Source organism: Crotalus tigris, unplaced genomic scaffold (assembly GCF_016545835.1).
Source record: "Crotalus tigris isolate CLP2741 ecotype Arizona unplaced genomic scaffold, ASM1654583v1 scf7180000024422.1470167, whole genome shotgun sequence".
Lineage (NCBI taxonomy): Eukaryota > Metazoa > Chordata > Lepidosauria > Squamata > Viperidae > Crotalus > Crotalus tigris.
Window position 1 is genome coordinate 793,438 of NW_024100588.1, and position 22,289 is coordinate 815,726.

Genomic DNA, 22,289 nt, shown 5'->3' on the forward strand with positions numbered 1-22,289 from the left:
TGGACACCACTCCAATATTCTTTCCTTTTCTAAGTCAACTTGAAACTGAGAGGGAAAGGGAAGGGGAAGCAAAGGGGTGTTGGCAGGGGAGAACAAGGGGGGAAATGTTGCGCCCTTGGTATTCTCTGGACTTGGTTGATTTCTTGTAGATAAGCTCATTCCCCAACTAGATAATATCGGTAACATCAACAGCACCAATAATGTTACCTGGTTTCAATCAGAACAGAACTGGAAGGGACCTTGGAGGTCTTCTAGTCCAACCCCCTGCTCAAGCAAGAGACCCTATACCATTTGAGATAAGTGGCTGTTCAGACTTTTCTTAAAAACCTCCAGTGATGGAGCACCCACAACTTCTGAAGGCAAACGGTTCCACTGATTAATTGTCCTCACTGTTAGGAAGTTTCTCCTTGATTCCAGGTTGCCTCTCTCCTTGATTAGTTTCCATCCATTCTTTCTTGTCCTGCCTTCAGGTACTTTGGAAAATAAGTTGAACCCTTCTTCTTTGTGCCAGCTCCTCAAAACCTGGAACACTGCTATCGTGTCACCCCTAGTCTTTCTTTTCTCTGGACTGGCCATACCCAAATCCTGCAACCGTTCTTCATACATTTTAGTCTCCAGGCCTTTGATCATCTTAGTTGCTCTCCTTTGCACTTTTCCAAAGTCTCAGTATCTTTTTTGTAATGTGGTGACCAAAATTGGATGCAGTATTCCAGGTGTGGCCTTACTAAGGCTTTATAAAGCAGTACTAATACTTTGTGTTATTTTGATTCTATGCCTCAGTTTATACAACCCAGGATTGTATTAGCTTTTTAAGCTGCTGCCACACACTAGTTGGATAATGAAACATCTGCAAGAAAACAACCAAGTTCAGAAGATATCAAAAGTATCAACACTCAACTACATATATTCTTTTCTAAGGGGGGGAATGCTGGAAGTAACATTGCACCATCATGATACATGCTCACCCTGTCAAGCCACACATCTTGACACTGTACTGTACATATCAACAGGGTGGAAATAGTGTATGTTGCTATATATTTTTTATATATATATTTACATTTAATTGGATTCTAACACTGCCTGACCAAATACACAGGTACACTATATGTGGTACCTTGCCAAACAGTTGTAACTGTGAGCGGGATATTGGACTCCTAGTGAACAATCACATAACTATGAGCCAGTTGTATGCTGCAGCTGCCAAAAAAGCCAACACAGTCCTAGGCTGCATTAACAGAGGGATAGAATCAAGATCACGTGAAGTGATCTTGGTAAGGCCACACTTGGAATACTGCATCCAGTTTTGGTCACCACGATGTAAAAAAAGATGTTGAGACTCTAGAAAGAGTGCAGAGAAGAGCAACTAAGAGGATTAGGGACTGGAGGCTAAAACATATAAAGAATGGTTTCTAGAATTGGGTATGTCTAGTTTAATGAAGAGAAGGACTAGGGAGGACATGGTAGCAGTGTTCCAATATCTCAGAGGTTGCTACAAAAAAGAGGGAGTCAAGCTATTCTCCAAAGGACTTGAGGGTAGGACAAGAAGCAATGGATGGAAACTAATCAAAGATAGAAGCAATTTGGAACTAAGAAGAAATGTCCTGACAGTCAGAACAATTAATCAGTGGAACAACTTTCCTCCAGAAATTGTGAATGCTCCAACACTGGAGGTTTTTAAGAAGAGATTGGACAGCCATTTGTCTGAAATGGTAGAAGGTTTCCTGCCTGAGCAGGAGGTTGGACTAGATGACCTCCAAGGTCCCTTCCAATTATTCTATTCTATTCTTCTACTCTATTCTATTCTATTCTATTCTATTTCAAATCTCTATTCTATTCTATTCTATTTCAAAACTCTATTCTATTCTATTATTCTATTCTAAAATTTCCTTGCTGATTCCTTTGCTACCAAGTCACAAAATCAATAACTGAAGAGCTGTTGAACACATTAAACATTACAGGGATCAGTAGATGGCAGCAGAGGGATATATCTGGAACAGGTGACAGCTGTAGCTGAAGTCGGATTCATTTTGGGGATCAATTACTCATAGCTACTGTTGCCTTAGTCACTTCCTGGTTGGTCTACCACAAGGCACTCTACATGAGCTGCTCTTGAAGACCATTGAAAAGTTAGGAAGTTAATGCAGGTTCCCCTATACCATCTCTGACCTATGATCATCCAGTTTCCATAGGGGAAGCAAAACCTGTCATTTCAAATGGCAGAGGAGCTCATATACTTCTCCAGTGAGGTTGTTTTAGTAGACCTAGAGAGACCCAAGTTCAAAATCCACTCTCAACCATGGATGATCACAGATGACTTCAAGCCAGGGATGCTGTTGGAAACTTAAATTCAAAAGAGATCTCTAGGTGAGGAAGGATGTAAATTGAACCAATCAATCAATCAATCACTCCAAAAGGTCTACAGTTAGGGTGCCAAGAGAATGGCTATTACATTTCTACAGGTCAATATTAAAAGCATTAAAACTAATGCAAGCATCTTACTTTGATTTCCCAGTTGCTACGGCAAACTACTACTACATTACTTTCCAATGCTCAATGGAGCTCATTAAAATTGCACGCCAACTCTCCAGTGGCCTAACTCTACCTGGCCATTCTTGATTTCCTTCAACACTAATTGCTTTCAGGTCTCTCAAGTAAGTGCTGGCTAATTAGGCTGTGTTGCTGCAATAAAAGCTCTCTAGGGTCTAGTTACAGTAATGTTTCTCAACCTCCCCAATTTTAAGATGTGTAGACTTCAACTCTAACAATTCCTGAGTGGGGATGCTGCCTGGGGGATTCTAGGAGTTGAAGTCTTACATCTTGAAGTTGCCCAGTGGAAAACCCTGGATCTTCCCTTTTGTTCTGGATATGCTTCAGTTTGACAGTGTCCTTCTTCAAACGTAGTAAAGACTTCCCCTAGAGCAGTGTTTCTCAACCTTGACAATTTTAAGGCATGTGGACTTCAGCTCCCAGAATTCCACAGCCAGCATTGCTGGCTGTGGAATTCTGGGAGTTGAAGTCCACATGCCTTAAAATTGTCAAGATTGAGAAACACTGCCCTAGAGGCCTTATATCACAAGTGTGAGGGACAAAGCTCTATGTTTAATGTGTTGTAGGAACCCAACATGTATTATCTAATCTTGCTGGGTCTAAGAATCCACATAAGCAAATCTGAACAATAATAAGATTCCAACATTACCTGTAGCTCTGTTAATCATTTAGAGCAGTGTTTCTCAACCTTAATGACTTTAAGATGTGTGGACTTCAACTCACAGAATTATTCAACCAGAAGGCTGACTCGCAAATTCTGGGAGTTGAAGTCCACACATCTTAAAGTCATCAAGGTTGAGAAGCACTATGTTAGACTACCCCAACCTTTGCACCATAAGACTTCAGGGCCCTGACCAGCTTCTGTTTGGCAGAAACCGAAGTAGAACCAAGGACCCATCTAAAACATTACATTCTGCTAATTGCCTTTAGGCACCCACATCTTCACAATAACAAGCAAAAAAAGAGCAGGGGTATGACAAATACAGTCCAGAATTTAATCCCCAGAGAAAAGTGCATTCAGCCTTCAGTTGTATCCATTGGAGGTCACACTACCTGCTTCATGAGCATCACACACCAGATAGAGTTCATCCCCTTATGGATTTCTCTGCTGCTAATGAAATATCTGATAATGAGCTGGCTGGCTGAGGAGCATATGCTGAGGACAGGAGAAAATGTATCATGTAACATCTGTAACCAAACAGCCTAATACAGGCTTAGAGTCCCACTTTGGAGATGAAAAAAAAATGAGCATCCAGCTTCATTGGGAAATGCAGCTACCACCTTTGGCATGGGGCGAGGAAAAAACAGTGCCTTTGGGTTACTATATTTTAGAGATACAGGTAGTTCTTGATTTACAACCATTCATTTAGCAACTGTTCAAAGTTACAAAGCCACTAAAGCAGTGTTTCTCAACCTTGACAATTTTAAGGCATGTGGACTTCAACTCCCAGAATTCCACAGCCAGCAATGCTGGCTGTGGAATTCTGGGAGTTGAAGTCCACATGCCTTAAAATTGTCAAGGTTGAGAAACACTGCACTAAAGAAAGACTTACAACTGGACCTACAATTGTCACAGCATCTCCACGTAATCAGAATTCAGCCATTGGCAACTAGCATGCATTTATGACAGTTGGAACATCCTAGGGTTATGTGATTGCCATTTGCAATCTTTCCAGCCAGCTTCTGACAAGCAAATCATCAATTATCAATATTATGTACATCATTGGAACATTATGTATCAGCAATCTATACTGATGCAATAAGAACTGTTGCAATAAGAAATAAATGACACATATTGGATTCTTAGCAACCCTATCACACGTGTAAAGAGTTAGGTTGTTTGTCTTTTGAGATGTTTGAAAACCAAAGGACCTCAGCATTTACCTTGTCTAACTCAGCATCTTCTTGTTTAACTTAATTTATTTATTAAATCATCTACCAATTGGATGGATGATCAGCAAAATAAAATACAGGAAAAAGTTGATTTAATATAATAAGCAATAATCAAAGTGGACGCTCTTTTCATCTGTCTGTCTAGCAGTCCTGGTGATTCAGAAGCCCAAATGACATTTAGGTTGAAAATTCTTTGCATCCATTACGTGGATTAGATGATATTTGACACTAACAATAATCCATGTTTTCTCTTTCTTTCTTTCTTTCTTTCTTTCTTTCTTTCTTTCTTTCTTTTCCTTCCTTCCTTCCTTCCTTCCTCTCTCTCTCTCTCTCTCTCTCTCTCTCCCTTCCTCCATCTCTCTCTCTCTCTCTCTATCTATCTATCTATCTATCTATCTATCTATCTATCTATCTATCTATCTATCTATCTATCTTACCCTGGATGGAAAAGTAGTGACTTTGGATTATCATGATAGAGAATAAAACACTAGGTGATTCTTATTCTCTCTAATCTAACTTCTCAACTCAGTTGCCCATCCTATCTTTTTTTTAAAAAAAATTATTAATCATTTTTAAAAGAAAAAGAAGAGCAAACAATTAAACAAAAGGAGAAAACAAAAAAAACAATAAAGAAATATATAAACAAAACATTTATTGTGGTTGTATGGTTAATGCTCAGTATATCACTAATGAAAAATTAATCATGAAAAACAACATACATCAAATAATTTCAACAAGGTGAGAAAGGATTTGGATTTCTGATTTTAGTACCCCAAACTTATCTTTTTTCAGAAATCAGGTGTCCAACAATCAATTTCCTCAAAGCCCTTTTTACTTCCTTATTCCTCAGTGTGTATATGAATGGGTTCAACATAGGAGTGATGATGGCGTAGAACACTGCTAACATCCCATACATGGCATAACTTGAAGCCGGGTGCATATAGATAAAAATGGCGGGGATATAATATAGTACCACTACAGTGAGATGAGCACTACAGGTTGAGAAGGCCCGATGTCTTCCTTTCATCGTCTGGATGTTCAAAATAGCAGAAGCTATGTAGGTGTAGGAAATACATATCAGTAGAAAGCAACTGGAACCCACCAGAGCAATGTTTATCCTTATCAGGGCATGATTCACAGTTACATCAACACAAGCCAGCTTTAGCACAGGCGGTATGTCACAAAAGAAATAGTTAACCCTATTAGGACCGCAATAAGGCAGACGGAAAGTTAGAATGGTATGTATTGCTGCATGAAAAGAACCCGTAAGCCACGTGCCAGTTACAAGTCCCAAGGAAATTCTTCTGTTCATCAATGTGGTATAGTTCAGTGGACAGCAGATAGCAAGGTAACGGTCATAAGCCATGACAGTATAAAGGAAACATTCAGTGCTAGCCAGAAAATGGAAAGCGTAGAGTTGAAGGACGCAACCTCCAAAGGAGATGACTCTGTAGTTAGGTGCTATGAAACTGACCAGGATTTGGGGCACAGTGACTGAGGAGAGGCAGGTGTCCAGAAGAGAGAGATTGCAGAGAAAAAAGTACATGGGGAGACCATGAAGATGGGGTTCCATCACAATGGTGACTAGGATGAGGAGGTTCCCTAGCACTGTCAATAAGTAGATGATCATAAAGATGACAAAGAAAAGAAAGGGAAATCGGGCAGTGTTTGGTATACCCTCAAGGATGAAGACACTCACTTTGGTTTGATTATCTGGATCCATCTGCTAGAAACTGTAGCAGTCTGTAGGGCATCAAAATCTGGGAAGCAGGAACTGTGAAATCAGGCAAATAATTGAAACAGATGATCAAGCTATGAATTTATTTGATAGCTAGATAGATAACGAGCAAGCTAGCGAGACAGAGAGGTAGAGGATAGAGGATAGAGGATTGTTACATTGCTTGTTGCTAGGAAACATGGAATATTTAAGTTCTTCTACTTGTGTTAAAAATTAAATAATAATAATAGTAGTAGTAGTAAAGTTGGAAGGGACCTCGGAGGTCATCTAGTCTAACCCCCTGCTCAGGCAGGAAACCCTACACCATTTCGGACAAATGGCTGTCCAGTCTCTTCTTAAAAACTTCCAGTGTTGGAGCATTTACTGCTTCTGGAGGCAGGCTGTTCCACTGATTAATTGTTCTCACTGTCAGGAAGTTTCTCCATAGTTCTAGGTTGCTTCTCTCCTTGATTAGTTTCCACTCGCTGCTTCTTGTCCTGCCTTCAGGTGCTTTGGAAAATAGCATGACTCCCTCTTCTTTATGGCAGCCCCTGAGATATTGGAATACTGCTATCATGTCCCCCCTTGTCCTTCTCTTCGTTAAACTAGACATACCCAATTCTAGCAACCGTTCCTTATATGTTTTAGCCCCAGTCCCCTAATCATCTTTGTTGCTCTTCTTTGTACTCTTTCTAGAGTCTCAACATCTTTTTTACATCGTGGTGACAGCCAATCCCCAACCTCCAAAGAACAGTTGGTCTAAGCTTAAAAGTCTCTGTGTTTAAACTGAGTAGAATTTGTCCACCTTCTCACACCCACTCCTAAGCCCACCTTTGAATATAATCTCAAACCAGCTTCCCAGGTTTACGTAGTCCCACTGAAATCACAAGTTTATATTCTCATATACTAGCCTTACCTAAAATGGTCTCTCAGTATTGTATCTAGCCACTGTGTTTAAGTGATGCAGTCTGTGACTTTTTATGTTCTAAACTGTCACAGTCCAATTCTCTAGGGCTACAGCAACCCAAAAGGAAAACACGAGAAAGCAAATTTCATCTTTTAGAAGCCTCCTGACCCTCTTTCTCCTTTACATCTGGCACAATTGGGAAAAGTCAAAACAGTATTCTTATTCTCAGTAAGGATTGTTTGAACAAGAGGAAATATAACTTTCTGTCTCCCAGGGTTCTGCTGTATAGCTAGATGTCATTTTGATTAATTCCCATTGGCTAAGAGACTAAATCTTGAAACCAGAACTCTGTAGCTTAAAGTATAATTCCATTTAAAACTCTCCTGTCTGTTTTTCTGTTTGTAACCTTCAATTTGTTTGTCTCTTTCTAACCTTCAAACCTAGGGCAACAATTTTTGAGTTGAAGGTCCACAAATGGGCTAACTTAAAGAATTCATCCAGAATCTGGGACCCATGACTCTTGTTGGATTAGAATTTTAAGGATCTTCAGACTAGCTTTACTGGCAAAGTTATGGCCACGCATTAGCACTGCACTGCTTTGAAGCACCACCACAACATCATGTTCAGTGGGTGTAGGAGAACTCACCATGACCAACTCGCCAGGGCTAACTCACCATGAGCCAACTCGCTGCGGCCAACTCAATGCGAAATAACTGTATTCTAGATCTGTTCCAATAATAGATATTAATAATAATAATAATAATAATAATAATAATAATAATAATAATAAGTAGTAGTAGTAATAGTAGTAGTAGTAGTAGTAGTAGTAGTAGTAGTAGTAGTAGTAGTGCCTTGGGTGCAATCCCAAAAGAACTGTAGTGCCTCTTGAACTCCATTGGCATTGACAAATTTGCTAGTAGTCAATTGCAAAAGGTGACCTTACTAGGAACTGCTTCCATCCTGCAACAATATCTGTAACACCATCAAACATCCAGATCTGTCTAGCCCCAGTCTTTGGTAAGGACTTGATAGATAGACAAAAATACCAAATCCAGTCTGAATATCTGGCTAATAGTAATAATAATAATAATAATAATCCCAATTGTTTTAATAAAACTAAGAAAGGAGACAGAGGCAGATGGTCACCCTAATAATATTAAGAGAGGAAGAGAATACCGTACAATTATCTTGTGTTGAGTTGTCCCACGGCAAGGTGTCTCGGCAAATTGGTGGTGGAGAGTTGGCAGTAGCAAGTCAGCCACGGCGAGTTGTCCCATTCCACGATCAGATGTAGTCACATGATGGTGATTTCTCATGCTCCCTGCCCGTTTTCTGCAAGCAAAGTCAGTGGGGAAGCCAGCAGAAAATCAGAACTCACTTCTGTTCTCATTACTTGCCCATGATCATTCTGTTTATTGGTTTAGATAAAAAAATATCTCTGATGCAATGACCCAATAGGGTTATTTAGTTTGATAATAAAAATGGAATCCCTTCTTATAGGAAACAATGGGGACAGGCTTTTGTAAATCACACACACCCATGGCATGGAAAGAGAGTTAATTGTTTATTTGTTTGTCCATATACTGTATTTATTCACACATACATTCATTCATTCATTCATTTGGAATGAAATCAACAGTTATAGAGTTTTCTGGAAGTAGTGATTGGATGTTTGCTCACTGACTCAAGTACTCTGAAGAATAGGTCATCCACCTGTTCTTTGTAACCGCCCCTCAAATATTGGAAGACTACTATTATGTCACCCCTAGTCCTTTTCTTCGTTAAACTAGACATTCCCAGTTCCCACAACTGTGCATCATACATTTTAGCCTCTAGCCCTTTAGTTACCTTTATTTTTTTGTTTGCAAGACACTTGCAACCGTAAGTGACCAATCCTGACCATAGTGTCATTATATCACAACACAAGCTCCTTACTTTCACATGTGAGGCACAATATTGCATGCCTGTACAAAACAGTCAGGGTTTGCATTGCAATATTTGCCGCTTGGCTATTCTTGCAGATGGTGATGTTTCCAAGTCTAGAGCTGGTCCTCCTCGGCCAATAGCTGAGCAATGAGAATGCTGCCAATCACTACATAGTTTTTGTGCTTCAAATGTATGAATTGTTCATCTCCTGAGCTTCTAGACAAAGCCTTTCCATCTTACTTCATAACAAGAGAAGCAAATGTTTTCCTTCTCATGTATATCTGCACCATTCACCCCTTTTTCCATTTGTGAATATTTCCTGATGGTTTACAAATATTCCTCTTAAGAAGTGACTCTTGGGGAAAGGGGGAATTTTGACTTTTTAAAAAAAAAATGTACCAAGGAACCTGCAAAAATTGTCTTCTTTCCATGATACCAATACCTGAAATAGACATGTCTTGTTCACTGAAACAAACTCAATGTGAGCTTTATGAAATCAAACTACATTCAAGAGCTGTTCTCCAAGCAGGCTATTGTATATTGCATGACTTTGATAATCAGAATAGAGTGGAGATGGAAGGCTGGATTTGGAGGTCTTCTAGTCCAGCCCCCTACTCAAGCAGGGGATCCTATACCATTTCAGACAAGTGATTGTCAAGTCTCTTCTTAAAAAAAGCTCCAGTGACGAAGCACTCACAAGTTGTTCCACTGGTTAATTATCCTCACTGTTAGGAAGTTTCTCCTTAAGTCCAGGTTGCTTCTCTCATTGATTAGTTTCCATTGATTGTTTCTTGTCCTAATGAAGCAGAAATGGTGGCAGGCAAATTATTCAGTGAGAAAGGAAAAGACCACAAACCCAGAAAAAGGATTGCTAGAATTTCATGCATGGCAGAAGCGTGGAAGGAAGGGGAAAACCTGGTTTTTCAAGATGGTCAAAAGGTCAATTTTCAGAAGTTTCAGCTAGAGGGGAAATAGCTTGAGCAGCTTAAAGCAGCCTTCAGGACATCAGTGGGATACATGTGAGAGCAGATGCCAGATAAAATCATCTGGAGAATAGTTTGAGATCCTAGATACTGCTCCATCCAGAGAATAAGAATACATTTGTACATTGGAGATCCCGAGTCATAATCTGCCATTTAGCATAGTCAATTGCCATAAAATACTTCAGACAATTAAAAAATCCTTGGCAGGTGGGCAAGAAAGAAAAACTTCCAAAACCATGTGTAGGAGAAGAGCAGGCAGAGCTGGAAAGCAGAGTGAAGCTTGTCATCAGCTTAGAATTGTTACATTGACACAAATGATTCTAGTCCAAGCCCTCTTAATTCCTTGACCCTTCTCTGACACCAATTCAGTACTGAAGGTAAGTTGACCAGATTTTTATGTATAGGCTTCAGCAATAAACCTTGGAAATGCAAGTTAATGTATGGTCCTGATTCTCTAGGTCTAACAGAACCTGACTTCTATCCTTTTTTGTTCCTTTCTTAATGCCACAGTTCCCTAATTCCTTTTCCCCCCCTCCCCAATTATAAGGAATTATTTAGTTCTTCAAAACATTTCTTTATCCTCAAGTAACATACAGTATGAATTACCCTTGACCTTGTGTTGCTGTAGTCTTGCCCCATGCTGATCCAATAAAATAAATGAATGATTTCATTAGATGAAAAGGGCTGAGGCACTCAACTGGGTCTCAACAAATGCCAGAGGCAGAGTTTTCTTAATGCATTTTTCATCTCTTTGTTCCTAAGGGTATATATGATGGGATTTAGGAGTGGGGTAATTGTGGTGTAGAAGATTGCTACCACTCCATCCAATGGGTCTCGGGATCCTGGACGGAGATAGATGAATACCAGGGGAACATAGTAAGTCATCACAACTGTGAGATGGGCAGCACAAGTGGAGAATGCCCGACGTCGTCCTTCAGCATGACGAATCCTGAGAATAGCTGAGATGATGTAGATGTACGAGATGATGATAAGGAGGAAGCAAGTCATGGCCAAGAAACCAATGTCTACAAAGGTGGCCATCTCATTGAGCGAGGTGTCAGTGCAGGCTAATTTCAAGACAGCTGGGATGTCACAGAAGATGTAAGCTACTTGATTGCCATGGCTATAGGGCAAGTGGAAGGTGAGGGTGGTTTGTATCATGGAATGCACAGAGCCACCAAACAAGGTTCCCAAGGAGAGAGAGAGGCAAGCTTTGGGGTTCATGATGTTGCCATAGCGGAATGGCTTGCAGATGGCCAGGAAGCGGTCATAAGCCATCACAGTGTAAAGAAAGCACTCAGTGCACCCCAGGAAGTGAAAGAAGAACAGCTGGGTCACACAACCACCAAAAGAGATGATGCCACCCCTTTCTAGGAATCCAGCCACCATCTTGGGTACCACCACAGAGGATACAGTCATGTCCAAGAGAGATAAATGGCAAAGGAACCAATACATGGGCTTGTGCAGCTGGGGTTCAAATGCCACTGCCAAGAGGATAAGAAGGTTTCCTAAGAAGGTCATTAGGTAGATAAGTAGAAAGAAGACAAACAAAAGAAATCGGAGATCATGAGGGTAAGGGAATCCAACAATGACAAAATGGTAAACTCTTGTTTGATTTTCGCACTCCATACTGGCACAGTGAGATAGGGTATCAGCTTGATGATGTAAATGATTCATCTGCAAAAGAAAGGGACAAAAACACATCAGTTGTTCAAAGTGATAAATAGATCATAGAAGATAAATAGATAGATAGATGTGTCTTTTAAAATATTAAAAATGTGAATCCTGGGCATTATGTTAACAAATACAAGAAAAGATGAACACCAGATATAATAAACCAGCCTGTTTAATATAAACAAGCCTATGGTTAAGAAGAGTCACTAAGCTTTCATCCGGCCAAAAACTGCCGGCATCATCAGAGTTAGAATAGGAGGAGATCGGGAAGGCAGCTCATATAGCCTCCTGCCTCTGTGCCCAGCTCCTTGAACACAAGCCTGCCAAGTGTTTGCACACGCTCTAAAAGAGCACTTGAGGATCATAAAACAACCAGTGGAGTCAAAGACAGTTTGTCTGATGCAGAACAACTCTGCACGATACGGATTAATACAATCAACGGGCCGATGATGCGCTCAAGGAGCCGGGCGCAGAGGCAGGAGGCTATATGAGCTGCCTTCCTAATCTCCTCCTATTCTAACTCTGATGATGCCAGCAGTTTTTGACCGGACGAAAGTTTAGTGATTCTTCTTAACCATAGGCTTGTTTATATTAAACAGGCTGGTTTATTATATCTTGGTGTTCGTTTTTTCTCGCATTTGTTAACATAGATACATATAGATATAGATATAGATATAGATATAGATAGATATAGATATAGATATAGATATAGACATAGACATAGACATAGATATATAGATTAGATTAGATTAGATTAGATATATAGATATAGATATAGATATAGATATAGATAGGCAGCCAAGCAGCCAGGCAGGCATGAGAGAGATTAGATAGATTAGATGGATATATGGACAGGCACACAGAATGTGTATTCAATTTAACAGCATAAAGCTAGGGAAAGGAAACTAAATCAAACTCCAGTACAGGTGTGCTCAACCAGAGAAAGGGGCTGCTCCAAATTTTGAAGACTGGTGTCTCCAACAGAAATTGTGTTTGGGTTATGCTTAGGTAATGGCACTGTTTTATTCTACTTAGGTTTAAATGACAGAATTTGCTAGCAAACAGAGAAAAAAAAATTCCAAAAGAACATAGATGAAATCCAAGGAAATGCTGTTGGAAATTGAAGGTTAATCCCTAACTCTCCCCTATTTTCAGGGGGGCAGGGAGATGACAGATATTAATCCACATGCTAGATAAGCTAGCATGTGGATTAATATCTGGATAATGCAGAAAATCTAATTCTCCAAGAAGTATCTTTTTAAAAAAATCCAGAATGTACAAAATTTCTAAGTGGGTGCTATGACTTACAGTATTTCACTCCTCATTTAAAGATGGGAAAAAATATTTGGTATGGAACAAACCATAATTCAGTCCATTCTACCTCAAACTGTTATAATGTGGACAAAAAGAAGAGAGATCTCCTTATAAACTACCTTAATCTCCAGGAAAGAAGGTAAGATACAAATCAAATCAATCAGATTTTCAAAAGATTCCTATCTCTAGCCAGTTCTCCTATTATGGAAAGCATCTCCATTTACAAAGCTGGTGGTAGACACCACTAAAAAAATCCAAACGTTGCAGAACTGATCTTTGTCATCACAAATATTCTTAAGTGGTATAACTGCTTTGTCTACTTAAAAGGAAATGCAAAGAGTCTAGAGACCAACAATCTCCGCTAGATGCCACCTTTAAAGGTTAAGGCAAACCATTTTGAGATTTGCCCTGGCCTTCCTTTGGATTAGCACTCTATAAAAATCTAGTAATTAAAGGAATGCAAGGAAGAGAATGGAAGATTCTGTGGAACATCAACCAAACTCTAGTTACTGGATACAAGTAGTTTCATAAAGTATTGCTTCAATTATTGCCTCCATTAGCCATTGCTCAGATCATCTATGTTTTGCATCTATCCTCATTTTCTTACAACTGTGAAAGAAGCAAGAGGACCAGGTCTACCCAAGGGAGGCTAAGGTTATTATGGTAATAGTAAATGAGGGATTGTGGTTATATAATAAATATATAGCAGGGAGTTGGAGGATAAAACATATGAAGAACTGTTGCAAGAACTGCTAGTCTAGAGAAAAGAAGGACCAAGAGTGAAATGATAGCACTGTTCCAATATTTGAGGGGCTGTCATAGAGAGGAGCACCCCAAGGCTAGACAAGGAACAATGGATGGAAACTGATCAAGGAGAGATTCAATCTAGAAATAAGGAGAAATTTTCTGACAGTGAGAACAATCAACCAATGGAACAGCTTGCCTTCAGAAGTTGTGGGTGCTTCATCAATGGAAGCTTTAAAGAAGAGACTGGACAGCCACTTGTCAGAAATGATATAGGGTCTCCTGCTTGAGCAGGGGGTTGGACTAGATGACCTACAAGGTCCCTTCCAAATCTATTAGTGTGCATAAATTATGTATATCCTAACCAATGACACAGATGGGCTCGTCTTTCACTAGAGGTGCTTAAGCAGAAGCAAAACAGGTTGACTTTATTTGGATTCCTGCATGGAACAGAAGATCAGGATCCAAGATCTCAAAGTCCCATTCCAGCTCAAGAATTCCATGTTTCTTTTTTTATTATTATAATTTTTATTAGTTTTTTACACAAACATATATCATTCAATAGTTGGTAAACAGTGTGGTGTCTGGGTTACATTTGTAAAAACAGTCCTTAACAATTAATTTCTATAGTCTGTATTTCATATACTAATTTTATTTACTTTCCACTTTCCCTAAAAACATCCTTTTTTGCAAACATTGCGTTAATACAATTCTTATTGTTTTAATAACTGACAATTTAGTATATTTTTTCCAATATTCCTAAAAAAGAGTCATCATATTAATACATTTCTTTTCCTTCCATTCATTTTGATTGCCTTATCATCAATCCTGTTACAGTCCTTATTTTAGTTTATTTCCCCCACCAAATTCTGAGTACTTTTACTGGTAGCAATTAGTTACATTTACGTTGACAGACTTGATTCTATTTTTTCCATATAAGCCATCTCACACTTTTGTGTTTCTTAAGTATTAAATATAAAAGTAAAAAGAGAGGGGAAGAGAAAAAGAATGAGAGAAAAAAAATACAAAAAGAAAATACAAAAGAATAGAAGAAAGCAGTTGTAACAGAATAGAGAAAATAACATAGTACTTAAAATATATATCTCTCCTAGCTTAGTAGTATTTATTTCTCAAATTTCTAATTCTTTTTAATCATAGTTAAAAATATATTTAATCTTTAAACATTCTATTCAATAAATCTAGTCATCTAATCCCTTAACTCTAATTCAAAACTTTTTATATGTATTATATATATTTTTCTTGAGTTCAGTCACCTTTAAATATCTAAAATATTTCATCCTTCTTAAAGTGTTCCAATATTCCTTAACAATCATCATATTAATACGTTTCTTTTCTTTAAAAAAAGAAAATGAAAAAGAAGAGAGGAAAGCAATAATAACAAAACATATGAAATAATATAGTACTTAGAATATACATCCCTCCTAGATTAATTGTATTTATTTTCTCGAATTTCTTATTCTTTTTAATCATAGTTAAGAATATAGTTAATCTTTAGTCATTCTATTCAAATAAATCTAGTCATCTAGTCCCTTAACTCTAATTCACTTATATATATATGTACTTTTCTTGTAGAATTCCATGTTCCTAATAACATACTTTCTTACCTCTCTATTTGGCATAGAGCATTTAAAAGCTTGTCCATTCCAGAATTCTTTTCAATTTCTTTTTACAAATTTCTAGAAATTCACAGTTTCATCTCATCAGTGTCTGGTTGAAAGCAGCAACTCTCCTTGTCATGAATTTGAATCCAGAGAAGTCTGTTTTTAATGCTGGCCCACCAGAGAACATCAATATAGCTGTGACTCTTAGCTGATCCTTGATGGGTTTAAGATTTGGACAGTTCTTCTGCCTGGTGTATTTGCGTAACAGCTCTGGAACTCCCTATAGCTCTGATAAAGTGTTGCAACAAGCTAATTTATTGCTAGTGTCCTTATCTTTTTGCCTTTTATTGTTTTGTCTCCCTCAAGGTCAGCGCAGTGAGAATTTCCTTGGTTTCCAAGGAAAGAAATAGCAGCATCTCTGCTGGCCAAGTCTAGGGAGACTTATTTGAAAATGGGAGGTTAATGAACAGATCATTAACCAGATCAATTTTTTCTAATCAAGTAGAAGAGAGCTACAGACTCACAGATTTGAAATGGACTGTTTAGATTAAATTCTCTCAGTACATGGGTACAAATTTCCAACAGACAAATGAATACAATGGGTGTAGGGAGGAAAACTACTAGCCATTTTTAAACTTTATATGAGGCAAGAGAGAAGAGACTCCATAACTGATTGAATGTCATAATGCAGTGGTTCTCAACCTTTTTAATGCCGCGACCCCCAACCTGTCATAAGTCAAGGACTACTCAACTGGTGCAGCACCGTTTGCAGAATGGGACTTTTAGCAGGCTCAGCAGGGCAGAGACAACCTGGACAATTCCTATTGGCTTTTGAAAGCCAATAGAATTAGACTCTATTCAAGAGAGGGAGTAGCACAGCTAAGGAAAAGGGGAAAAAATGGCGGATTGCATTGTTTGGCAACCCCTGTGAAATGGTCGTTCGACCCCAAATGAGATCCCGACCCACAGGTTGAGAACCACTGTCATAATGGAATTTGAAAGGACCTTAGAGGTCATCTAATCCAAGCCCCTTCATGACCATGTACCTTTTCAGGCAAATGGTTGTCCAGTCTCTTCTTGAGTGACAGGGCACCCACAACTTTTCAATAGATCAGAGGAATCCTAAGCTGGAGTACAATGAGTCAACTAGAAAAAGCAGGAGATGTTTTCTCTTGTTTGTTAGGAGAAGACACGTTCCATGTTATGAAGTTATTAAAAGACAGATTCAGAATGACTATCAGAAAAACAAATATGCTAAGAGGAAGAGCCGTTCAACAGTAAAACTATGTTTACACTTTATACAATCCTGGGTTGCGTAAACCGAGGCACAGAATCAAGATCACACAATACCGCTTTATAAAACTCTAGTGAGACCACACCTGGAATACTGCAACCAATTTTGGTCACCATATTACAAAACAGATGTTGAGACTTTGGAAAAAGTGCAAAGAAAAACAACTAAGATAACTAAGGGCCTGGAGGCTAAAACATATGGAGAATGGCTAAAGGACTAGGGTTTGGCTAGTCTAAAGGAAAGAAGAAATTAGGGTGACATGATAGCAGTGTTCCAGTATTTGAGGGGCTGCCACAAAGAAGAGGGGATCATGTTATTCACCAAAGCACCAGAGGGCAGAACAAGAAACAATGGCTGGAAACGGATTAAAGAGAGAAGCAACCTGGAATTAAGGAGAAACTTCCTGACAGTGAGGACAATTAACTAATGGAACAGATTGCCCCCAGAAATCATGACGCACATCACTGGAGATTTTTAAAAAGAGGCTAGATAGTCACTTGTCTGAGATGGTATAGGTTATCCTGCTTGAGCAGTGGACTAGAAAGGGGCGTTGTCTTACCTGAACGCCTTTTCTCAGCATGATGATGGAGAACCCATGGATGGGTTGTCTTAATCTATCTGCTCCAATTAGACTAAGTCTGAAATTTAGTACCGCCCCCTCTGTGCCAACTGCACCCCAGTTTTAGGCTAAGGCGATACCCAGACTTTAGTCCGACGCGTCTGAACAAATGGGGACCAGGCCAACTGACCTAATGGGAAGGGAGTGGATTCTCCATCATCATGCTGAGAAAAGGCGTTCAGGTAAGACAACGCCCCTTTCTCCAGCATGATTGGATGGAGAACCCATGGATGGGACATACCAAAGCCCTGTGTCCCTAGGGTGGGGAATTAGATTGGGCCTGGTTCCCACCCAATGTTAATGGGTGTTCTAGGACATTGCGGCCAAATGAAGCCATAGAAGATGCATATATATCCATCTTGTAGTGACGGACAAAGGAGGAGGGCGATGCCCATGTTGCTGCCCTACAAACTTCCTCTATGGATGCCTGGGTAGACCAGGCTGCTGTAGTGGCTGCGCCCCTGGTGGAATGGGCCGTGATATGGCTGGGAGCTTGTAGTGACTGAGTCTGGTATGCCAGAGAAATACAAGCTCTAATCCACCTGCCTATAGTGGGTGAGGAAACCTTCTGTCCTAACGACGAAGGTTGAAATGACACAAACAGAGCCTCAGTCTTGCGGAAGGATGAGGTTCTCTGTATATAGCAATATAAGGCCCTGTGAACATCCAATCTGTTCCACTGAGCCTCTATGTCATTAGATGGGTTCGGACAGAAATCCGGCAAAACTATGTCCTGTGATCTATGATACAAGGAGTTGACCTTGGGCACGAAAGAGGGATCTAACCTGAGAGTAACCCTGTCCCTATGGAAGATACACAGGTCCTTTCTCACTGACACGGCAGCCAGCTCAGAGATTCTTCTGGCTGAAGTTACAGCAACCAGAAATGCCACCTTCATTGATAATAGTTTGAGCAAACAAGTGTCAATTGGCTCAAAGGGTGGTGAGACAAGAGCCTGTAAAACCTGATGAAGGTTCCAGGAGGGGTATCTATGTACCACTGGTGGTCTGGCATTGTTAGCTCCTTTTAGGAAGGAGCGTATCATAGGGTGCTGTGTTAAGGGTTCCTTGCCACAGGAAATAACCGTGGTGAGTGCTGCTACCTGCCTACGGATGGTGCTTGTAGAAAGCCCTTTGTCCAAACCGTCCATCAGGAACTCCAAGATAACTGGCACTGCAGCCTGTAAGGGTTCAATTTTGTGAGCTAAACACCAATTACAGAAGCTCTTCCATGTGGCATCGTATATTCTATTCGTCGAGGGTCGCCTGGATTGCTGGATCATGGCTATGACCCTTGACGAATATGAGTCTAGGCCTAAGGCCTGCCTCTCAAGTGCCAGATGGTTAACTGGAGCCATTGAGGGTCTGGATGATGTAACTCCCCCTGAATGAGGGAGATCCGATTGGCTGGAATCCTCCATGGAGGGGATGCGGAGAGCTCCATCAGGTCGACGAACCAAGATTGTCTCGGCCAATGCGGGGCGACCAGGAGGACCTCTGCTTGTTCGCGAAGGATCTTCCTGATCGTGGTAGGTAGAAGGGGCAGGGGAGGAAAGGCATAGAGCAGTTCCCTGGGCCAGGGACTGCGGAGTGCATCTGTTCCTTCCGCTGATGGAGACGGGAACCTGGAAAGGAATCTGGGAACCTGTGAGTTGGCTGGGGAGGCAAACAGATCTAGGGTTGGGGAACCAAACCTGTACACGATCTCTCTGAAGATCTTCGGATCCAGCTGCCATTCGGAATGGTCCACGGTGGCTCTGCTCAGTGAGTCCGCCTGCTGGTTGGCCACTCCGGATATGTGCTCCACCCTGATGGAGGCAAGATTCAGTTCCGCCCAAGACCCCAGCAATCTGGCCTCCTGCATGAGAGGCTTGGACCTTGTTCCCCCCTGTCTGTTGATATGGGCCTTGGCTGTGATGTTGTCGGTTAAGACCAGGATGTGCTGGCCCTGTACTAAGCTGCTGAATCTCTTTAGGGCCATGTGTATGGCTCTTAGTTCCAGCCAGTTTATATTGTTCTTTAGATCTTGCCTGGACCACTGATCTTGGGCCCAGTGTGTGTGGAGGTGTGCCCCCCACCCAAATAGGCTTGCGTCTGTGGTGATGGTGATCCTGTCTGGCTCTTTGAATTCTGCTCCCCGTGACAGTGCCGGAGAGTCCCACCAACGAAGGGAGTTCAACACCGACCGTGGAACTCGGACCTTCTGGTGGGATGTGCTGGTATGAAGTCTCTGAAATGGAAGGAGAAGCCACTGTAATTCTCTGGCATGGAGACGTGCCCATGGCACAATTTGCACGCAGGACACCATCTTCCCTAGTAGTTGTGAAAGGGATGCCAATGTGACTACTCTGTCCTTTCGGATCCGACGTACAAGAGTCTGGATAGAGTTCCGTCGGTCCTGAGATAGGTAGACCGTGCAGTTGCCTGTGTCTATAACTGCGCCCAAATGGAGGAGCCGAGTTGTTGGTACAGTATGACTTTTCTGGAAATTCACAGAAAAACCGTGCTCCTGCAAAACCTTGATGGCTAGGGCGAGGTCTGCTTGGGCACCTTGCCATGATGATGACTGAATTAGAATGTCATCTAGATAGCATTGAACTCTGATGGGAATTTGTCTAAGGTGGGCTGCAATCACTGCCAGTACCTTTGTAAATACTCTCGGTGCAGATGAGAGGCCAAATGGAAGGGCTCTGTACTGGTAGTGGTGTTGGGCATAACTGAATCTGCGGAATTTGCAGTGTCCAGGAAATTGGGATGTGCAAGTATGCCTCAGTCAGGTCTATGGAGGTAAGAAAGTCACCTTGCCTGACGCCAGCCAGGATTGATTGAAGGGATTGCATCTTAAATTTTTTATATCTCAAGTAGAGGTTTAGACCTTTTAAGTCCAAGATCGCCCTCCAGCCCCCTGAAGTCTTGGAAATGACGAAAAGGTTTGAGTAAAACCCTCGTCCTTCTTGGTCTTGTGGTACTGGTTCAATTGCTTGTATTTGCAATAAATGAGCTATTGCCTCTGACATAAGTTCAGCTCTGGTCCTGTTCGTTGAAATAGGACAAGAGCGGAATCTGTCAGGTGGATGGGAACAAAATTCTAGTCTCAGACCTTGGGAGACGGTGTCTAACACCCATGCGTCCGTAGTAGTGGCCACCCAAATGCTGGAATAGAGGGCCAACCGGCCTCCTATGGGAGGTGAGGCTGCAGGTTCACTTGCCTCGCTTAAAGGAGCGGCTCCCTGCACCTCGAAAGGACCGCTTGGTCTGGAACTGTGATCTGCCTCTGTATGCTGAACGATCTTGTTGTCGTTCCTGTCTCTGAAAGGAGGGGCGAGGAGCCTGGGCCCAGTCCCAGGCTGGCGCTGGCCGAAAGGGATGCCTTCTGTAGTTACTCTGCGACAAGTTCCCCCAGCGTCTATCTCCCCTCCTTGATGTATTAACCAAGGTCTTACGTTTATCTTCACCTTCGGTTAGGTATGGCTCTAGCACCTTACCAAAGAGTTGTCCACCTGTATAAGGTTTAGAGGCCAGACGCCACTTGGCCTTGGTGTCTGCTCGCCAGTTTCTGAGCCAAAGGAGCCTTCGTGCTGAAATGTCTGCTGCGATGGTCCGGGCAGTGTATCTGATCGTGTATAAGGAGGCATCGGCTAGATACTGGGACGTGGCCACCAACTTACCCAGATTCTGGTGGGCTCTGAGCTGGTCCGGAGGGATCATGTCCTGGAGCTCCCGTAGCCACAGGACCAAAGCCCTGGCAAAGAAGGCCATGGAGGTTGCTGCCCTCATTGCCTAGGCTGATGCCTGGTGGGACCTGCATAGGGCGGACTCAATCTTCTTGTCCTCTGCCCTTAGTGCCTCATTTATGTCCCCAGGGATGTTGGACTTGGGAAACAATGAGTTCAAGGGCTCATCAATCTCAGGAATCTCCAAAAGGGAGGTCAGGGAAGGAGCAACATTGAACAATGTTCTCTCTACCGCACCAGGGCTTAAGGGGGATCCTAGTTTTTCCCATTGTTTCTGGACTATATTTAGAAAAAGGGGAGGGCAGGGAATATGATTCTGTGAGACAGAGGGCTCAGTGTATATGGCATGGGGACCCTGGGATGTTGGTGGGTTCTCCTGTTCTTGGGCGAGGTTTGCAGTGGTGCAGGCCTTGAGAAGCAGGGAATTGAAGAAGGAATGGTCAAAGAGACCGACAGGAGGGGTGGGTTCGGATGGGGCGATGCCCTCGTCCTCAGACAAAATTAGGCCAGCTTGTTCAGCTCCTGTAGATTCCAAATCCGATGCGGGATCATCCATCCAATCCGGAGATTGTGAATGATGTGTGGCCTGTGGGGGTGGCTGTGGGGTGTTGGAGGCCATAAATTGAGCCACAGCCTGGGCTATCATGGACTGGAGGAGGTTCGGGTTCAGGGCCTGGTTCTCAGGAGGGCGAAGTCCTGCTGCAGTGGGAGTAAATGTGGCCTGGGGCCCTGAGGTGTCCTGACTGGTTATACCCCTCCCTGAAGCCACTGTTAGGTTTGAATCTGACTCAGGAATTCCCCTGGGGAGAGACCAGGCCCCTGGGGCTGAGGCACTGTGCGAAGAAAGGGGCTCAAATATAGACCTTCCCATCATGCCTGTCAGATCTGGGGAGGCTGCTCTCAGTCTTTGGCACCCTTCCTCCCTCTGTGGCTCCCTGCTTGGCCGGGCTCGCTTGGTGGTGCTCTTACCACTTGCCTCTGATTGGCGACTCCTCTTGGCCGGCTTGCTGCCTTTCTCTGCCATGATGAGTTGCTCTGGTCTCACCCTTGGCAAAACGCCTCCCTCGGCGCTGTACTTCACCAAGGGAGTCTACAAAGATACTTCAGCCCAAGAGGGGGGTGGGCGGGGAGTTAATGGGCACCCCGATCACTTGGGATCGATCAGGCCCTCCCCGGTCGAACTTGCTCTCTCGACGATCCTGCCACCGATGATGTAATACTGCCTTCAGAAGAAAGTTCCAGGCAGTCTGGGCCTCAGCCACACACAAAATGGCCGCCAAGGGCTTGGGCCTCTGAGGGCTTCAGTCACACACAAA

At 42.0% G+C, this 22,289-nt stretch overlaps 2 protein-coding genes across 2 annotated transcripts; both read right to left on the reverse strand.

Annotated features, from left to right (window-relative positions):
* Positions 1–4,890: 4,890 nt before the first annotated feature.
* Positions 4,891–8,332, reverse strand: LOC120302023 (olfactory receptor 10S1-like). The gene is made up of 2 exons (XM_039329931.1): positions 8,246–8,332; positions 4,891–6,214 (listed from the first exon to the last, which is right to left on the reverse strand). The coding sequence occupies exon 2, from the start codon at positions 6,161–6,163 to the stop codon at positions 5,219–5,221; it is 945 nt and encodes a 314-aa protein (XP_039185865.1). The 5' UTR covers positions 6,164–6,214; positions 8,246–8,332; the 3' UTR covers positions 4,891–5,218.
* Positions 8,333–8,632: 300 nt separating this feature from the next.
* On the reverse strand, positions 8,633–15,608 carry LOC120302020 (olfactory receptor 10G6-like). Its single transcript, XM_039329923.1, has 2 exons — positions 15,331–15,608; positions 8,633–11,650 (listed from the first exon to the last, which is right to left on the reverse strand). The coding sequence occupies exons 1-2, from the start codon at positions 15,343–15,345 to the stop codon at positions 10,667–10,669; spliced, it is 999 nt and encodes a 332-aa protein (XP_039185857.1). The 5' UTR covers positions 15,346–15,608; the 3' UTR covers positions 8,633–10,666.
* Positions 15,609–22,289: the final 6,681 nt, after the last annotated feature.